Genomic DNA, 6,319 nt, shown 5'->3' with positions numbered 1-6,319 from the left:
AAAAAAAAAAAAAAAAAAAAAAAAGGCCCTGGAAGCCCAGGGGCATGGCACTTGGCTGGGTCATGGTCTGTCCAAGGAGCACAACCAGCTATTCCAGAAACCCAGGCAGAGGATATCCCCTGGACACTTCTGTGGTCCCAAGAGGGAAAGGTATTTTTAAACTTCCCCAGATACTGGACTTACCCACAGAGGACATAAGTGAAGACACTATGGGGAGGCTTACCAGGAGTGAAAAGAAACAGTGACCAATTTGAATTGATTAGACACCAACTGTATGCCAGAATTCTACTCCACCTTCCCTGTATTTTTCCTTTCAACATTTACACCAACCCCTTACGGTCTTGCAGATGAGGACACTGAAGCTGTGAGGGTAAAGCAGGTACACGGCAAGGAAGCCGAGTTGGCAATTAAAGGTGCGCCTTTGGAGGCAGACAGCTCTGGCCACGTGTGGCCATCAGCAGCCGTGTGGCCCTGGGCTCCTGGCTTGATTGGGGGAAGCTCCATTTCCCACCCACTTTCTTGGGATGACCTATCTGGTGTGTGCAGAGCTGTGCGCTCGGGGCCTAGGACCCAGGAGATGCTTGGCCATTGCTGGTTTCATTTTCCCACCTGGGAGGCAGGTGAGTCAGAGGAATAGACCCTTGGGGTCCTGAGCAAGGCACCAGGTGAGTGGGTGCTTGGGCCAAAGACACAGAACTCAAGGATGGCTGACAGGAAGGAGAATCCCAAGCTCTGGCCTGCAGGGGAAATAGAATGGTGGCTGCCCTGGATAGGATCACCCAAGCCAGCCGGGTTAATAACCTTCTGAGAAACTTGACCCCAACCCTGCCAAACAAGGTCCGTTGAACTCACAGTCCTGGGGGTTTGGGACGACGCTACCTGTCCCAGTAGCAAGTCTGGTGTTAGAACTCCACTACAGGGAGGGTGCTGATCCCATGCGGGCTGTGTGGCAGAACCCGTGGGTCCCTCGCAACTGGGCACTTGGCCAGTGCTGTGTCTAATGTGCGGACTGGGGGCAGGTGGCAGAGGCGGAGCGGGGCGGAGCTCACCATCATGGCTTCCTGCACAGTGAGATGTGGCAGCAGCATGTCATCCTGCATGATGTAACAGGACACCTTCCGGAAGCAGCGCAGGTCCCGGGGCAGGCCGTTGATGAGGACGGCCCCCTTCATGCCCGTCTCCCTGCAGAGCCAAGGACAGGAGAAGCCGTCAGCCGGGCTCCTGCTCCTCCTCCACCTCCCGGGGCAGGAGAGGGGAGCCAGAGACGGGGGCTTGCCTCCCAGCATCTTCCCAGCTGAACCACTGGCCACAGGGACCCCGAGCGGCAGAAAGGGACCGGACCTCGCTAGCACTGCAGCAATCAGGAGGAAGAAATGCCACAGAGAAAGCGCCCGGTGGGAAGAGAGAGCTGCACACAGGCCTCTGTGGGATGGCATGTTTATACTAGGGTAAACGGCAGCACTGTCTTGACCTACCAAACAAAGATACGCAGGGATGGTCCTCTATGCAACCGTGAGGTCGGGATGTACAGCCCCTGGATTTGTGGGGGTTTGTAACATTGGCTTCTGAACAATTCTGTGTGTAGCTCAGGCTGCACCCAACTGCCCAAAGGCCAGACCTCTGCAGACTTCAGGCCTGGGAAGGAGCACCAGCAGAGAGGGGCCTGGACTGGTTCAGCCGAGTGCATGGCCCTTCTTCACCAGGGAGAATTCTCTCTGCTGAGCAAGCTGAGCGCCTCCCAGGTGTTCATGTGAGGCGGGCAGTGCCTCATCAGGCACACTCATTCACTAGCTGGTTCATCGGCTCACTGCAGACCTACTGTGCGCCTCTGCCACCTGCCGTCATGGGAGCATCAGTGCAGCCCGGGAGCCGGTGCATGCCACAGGCAGTCTACACACTATGCTTCTGAGGATCCAATCGTTCCAGCCCTATCTCCTAGATGTTATGGAGAATAAAACAGACGCAAATCTATGGAGACTAATGAAAGCATGTCTAGCCTCCAACTTTACTCAGTTTGTTACTATGACTGTGGGTCTGTAGCCGGGTCCCTTCTCTCCTCTGAGCACAGGCTGGGGTCAACTGGCTTCCCCTGGATCCCCAGGTCTGAAGGCCCTGTCCTGAGTGGCCTCCGCAGGTCTGGGATGCCAAGCACCCATACAGGCTGCCAAGAGCTGTGAGTGTATTGATGAACTGAGAAACCGCCACGCCTGCGGGAATACTCCACTCCCCTCCGGCCCTGCATCACTCTGAGAATTCAGCTTTAACCTTTACATGTGACTGTCACAGGCAGGAATTTGCCATAAGCGAGATTTTTTCAAATCCCAGTTTCTGACATTAAGGTGTAATTCAGAAGCTCTAAGGAAAAGGGTGATATTTGCCATTTTTTCAGTAAATGAAATTGTTACTATTATTACTATAAATAACTAACTTTAATAGAGCATTTTCTAAACACTTCTAAAGATTCTAATCTAAGTTTTCTAATCATCCCCAAATGGATGACATTGGACACAATGGTCACCGAACTTCTTTGTTGTTGTTGTTGTTGTTTGTGTGTTTTTGAGATGGAGTCTCGCTCTTGTCACCCAGGCTGGAGGGCAGTGGCATGATCACGGCTCACTGCAACCTTCTGCCTCCTGGGTTCAAGTGATTCTCCTGCCTCAGCCTCCTAAATAGCTGGCACCTGCCACCATGCCCAGCTACTTTTTCTGTATTTTTAGTAGAGATGGGGTTTCATCATGTTGGCTAGGCTGGTCTTGAACTCCTGACCTCAGGTGATCCACTCACTTCGGCCTCCCAAAGTGCTGCGATTATAGGTGTGAGCCACCACACCCAGCTCAAACTTCTAAACAACTAAGACCACTACAAGCCTCAGCCAAACAGTTCTCATCCTCCTCCGAAAATGCCTTGTCTCTCTTCAACTTGCATTCACTCCTGTTCTCTCCAAGTTTTCTGGCCACCCCTCTCCCTGACCTTGACCTTCCTACCTCTTCCCGTCCCTTTGGCTGGGCTGAGCTCATCCAGGGTGCTGCTGTGGCCACTGTGCCCAGGGACCCCTCTCTGAGTGTGGGTCTCCACCCATCACGTGGCCCCTGGCGAGTGCAACCCCTCAAGGTCACTCTCTCCCTTGGACCCAGTTTCCTTCACAGATTCCAGAGCTTTCTGATCCGAAACCCACCTTGTGCTCCGCTGGAGCCTGTGTGTACAGAGCGTTAAGAAGTTACTGCTGTAGACCACAGCCTGCTCCAGGTGATGGGGCTGACGGAAGGAGCTCCACTATCCCCATTGCTGGCCTGACACCAGGGCAGGGCTGCTCACCTGTATCCAGCCAGGATGTTCATCAGCGTGGACTTCCCGGCCCCGGAAGGACCCATAATGGCCACCAGCTCACCACTATTGAACTTCCCGGAAATTCCTTTCAGAAGGGTCTTGTATCCTGCAAAAACCAGATCATATTCATGTTCGTTTCATTTTGTTTTATCTCTAATGCAATATGCAGATGTTCAAGTACACATGACTGAGGCTGAAGGCAACCTTTGACATGCATGGTAGAAAAGGCTGCATTCCAGGGAAGAACATGAACTTCGTGTCTTTTGAATTCCCTGGTCTACGTCTTCCATTGCATTTCACGGGTTATAATAATGATAATAACCAGCACACATGTAATGCTTTAGAGCTTACAAAGCACTTTCCCACTCATCGTCCAGTCTATAAGGAATCACCATTCCTGTCTCAGAGTGAGGAAGTGATGTCCAGTGGGCCCAGGTGACTTGTCCAGGCCCTCGGCCAGTGTGGGCAGAACCCAGCTCTGGGCTGCAGCACTACCAGCTTGCTCCTGCCCCGATATGCTATGCACGTGTCTGTATTAATTAATAATTCACTTACTGCATCTACAAATTATTTATGCTTTATGTATTTATGTAAGTATAAATTACGTATATACAATTTATTTAGAAATAATCAACATATAATTAAATAATCAATATATTATTAATCCCTTAATTAATAATTAAGAAAGTTTGTCATTGTGCAGCCACACCAAAGTGCTTTGGAATTTCTGCCAGGTCTCCATCTCAGAGCTTTATAAAAGGGGAAACGCTACACATCCCAAGCAAAGCCACATTAATTTCTTTCAGCTAGACTGTTTAAAAGTGCTGTAAATAATAAAACCAAAGCAACTGGAGGCATAGATAATGACTCCCAATCCGGGGGCACTTCTCAGTGTAGTACCAGATCAGAATCCACCGTTAAATGATCAAGAATCACGTGAATGTAACTTCAGCTCCCACACATTTCAGGGGACCTAATGAGACAGGGACCCGCGGGGTCCTTGGCCCAATCCCGGGTTTTCGACTTTCTCCCGGTCCCCAGCTGGGCACCCACGCCTGTATGTTTCCATGAGTCTGGCCGAGGGGAGTTTGCTTCCTGCTGTCTTCCTGTCTTTCGTAGACAGGACACCGGAAAATGCCAACCTGTCACCAGGTGCCGCCTTAATTTGGATGTGGAGTCCCTGAGGCCTTGTTTAGGGGAGTCAGAGAGCTGCGGAAGCCAGTCAGGAAGCTTGAGACTGCCACTCATGACAGAGAGGGCGGTTGTCGCCCCAGGGAGGGCCAGGAGAGTCATCCCAGCGGGGGTAGGGGCACAGGAAGAAAGGGCAGGGGCCGGAGAGCAGCTCAGAACTGCAGGCGAACCAGCTTGTACAACAGGACCATGAATAACAATGCTTACAAACACACAGCACTTGAGGCCTAAACAGATGAGCATGGCCGGAGGAGGACCAACAACCCCAAGAACAGCCCTTATGCTGAGCTACAGGTACCCCTCGGTGGACAGGCAGACGGAAGAGCTGGGGACCACAGAGACCCTTCCTCCACGGGAGCAAGCTCCCTGCACCATGGAGTACCCAGGCCCCCGGGGACTCACATGATATCACCGAGAAAGCTCTACATGCTGGGTACCTGCTAATTACTGCCTCTTGTCTAATCAGGGTGGAAGTGAGGCTGCTCCCCACCAAACCTCCCTTAGGCTGTGTCCTCTCAAAGTTACGAGCTGCCTGAAGACACCCGGTCACTGAGCTCACCAGCAGCCATCGTCTGACCATGCCCATGACACACCTGAGGGCTCATGCCTCAGGCTCTGAGAAGCCTCTCTCCCTCTGTCCAGGGCTGGCAGGGCCCACGTCTCCTGCTGGGCACAGCCTCTGAGCTCTCACCTGTGACAGTGCCTGGGGCTGACCCTCAGGGTTGGGGTACCGGATGGTCACCCCGGCTGGAGGAAGCACACACAGGCTGCGATGATCCCCAGGACCCCAGGAACAGGACAGGGTGTGGAGGCGGGAGCATTCGGCCCTCTCATGGGAAAAGCAGGACAGGTGGTCTCAGGCTGGTCTTGCTATTGAGAACCACCAGACTGGAATTGCAAGAATAGACAGCAAACAGAGAGTGCACACAACTGGGGCTGCAGGCGTCCTCTCCACCTGGTCCTCATGGGGTCCAGCAGGGGACACAAGGCCCAACTCGGGGCTGTACTTCTCTAATATTAGAAACCTGTTTTTCTTTCTTTCTTTTTTTAAAAAAGTCATGCATCTGGGATTGAAGAATCTTAAAAGTGGCTCTGGAAGCAAAGTCCAGTCAACATTAGTCTGCCCTGTTGTGGGACAGCCCGGGTGCAACAGCGACCCTGTGCAGGTCTAAAAGAGAGTCCCGAGCTGAGGGGCCCAGGAAACACCAGTCAGAGGCTTCCTGTCGTAGTCGGGTTTCCTGAGTATCCAGCACAGACACACATGCACGCGCGCGCGTGCGTGCACACACACACACACACACACCCTCTCTATTTACGTAAGGAAATCATCCTCCTCTCAGAGCCGTGCATTTGGTTCCTCTTATAGAAATATAAAGCGAAGATGGGACCATCCTGCCCCGCCTGCCCTACTTACCCACCCTGAGCTCTGCTCAGCCCACTTCTTGGCATAATGGACATGCCCCTGCCTCCCTGTCCATGTGGGCTCTGGTTCACAGGGTGCGCGGTCTTCCACTGTTTTTCTAGCTGGGATAAACGCCCAGGATGACAAGTGTGGAGACTGCCAGAGCCAGGCCCACTGAAGGCCCATCAGCCCCGTGCAGGATGCCCAGGTTCTGTGTTTGAAACAGCCAGATGCTAGCCCAGATCAGAGTTTAGACACAACCCAGACCAGACCAGAGCCGCAGACCAGAACAGCCAGACCAGAACTTAGAACCCAGACCAGACTCAGACAGAACTCGAATCAGACCCAGAGAGAATCCAGAGAGAACCCAGACCAGACCCAGACAGAACCCAGACCAGA

General features: G+C 52.8%; 1 protein-coding gene across 6 annotated transcripts in view; it reads right to left on the bottom strand.

Annotated features, from left to right (window-relative positions):
* The window catches only part of ABCG1 (ATP-binding cassette, sub-family G (WHITE), member 1), a 95,708-nt gene that overhangs the window by 21,685 nt on the left and 67,704 nt on the right, over window positions 1-6,319 (bottom strand). For all 6 annotated transcript variants that reach the window (XM_011954079.1, XM_011954082.1, XM_011954076.1 and 3 more), the window contains 2 exons: window positions 3,316-3,433; window positions 1,050-1,182 (listed from right to left, as the gene is read on the bottom strand). In XM_011954079.1, coding sequence (XP_011809469.1) covers window positions 1,050-1,182; window positions 3,316-3,433 — 251 coding nt within the window. The remainder of the gene's footprint in view (window positions 1-1,049; window positions 1,183-3,315; window positions 3,434-6,319) is intronic.

The sequence above is a fragment of the Colobus angolensis genome, unplaced genomic scaffold (genome assembly GCF_000951035.1).
Source record: "Colobus angolensis palliatus isolate OR3802 unplaced genomic scaffold, Cang.pa_1.0 Scaffold38, whole genome shotgun sequence".
NCBI lineage: Eukaryota > Metazoa > Chordata > Mammalia > Primates > Cercopithecidae > Colobus > Colobus angolensis.
Note: the sequence above shows the minus strand (reverse complement) of the source record. Positions and strands in the feature narration are given on the sequence as shown.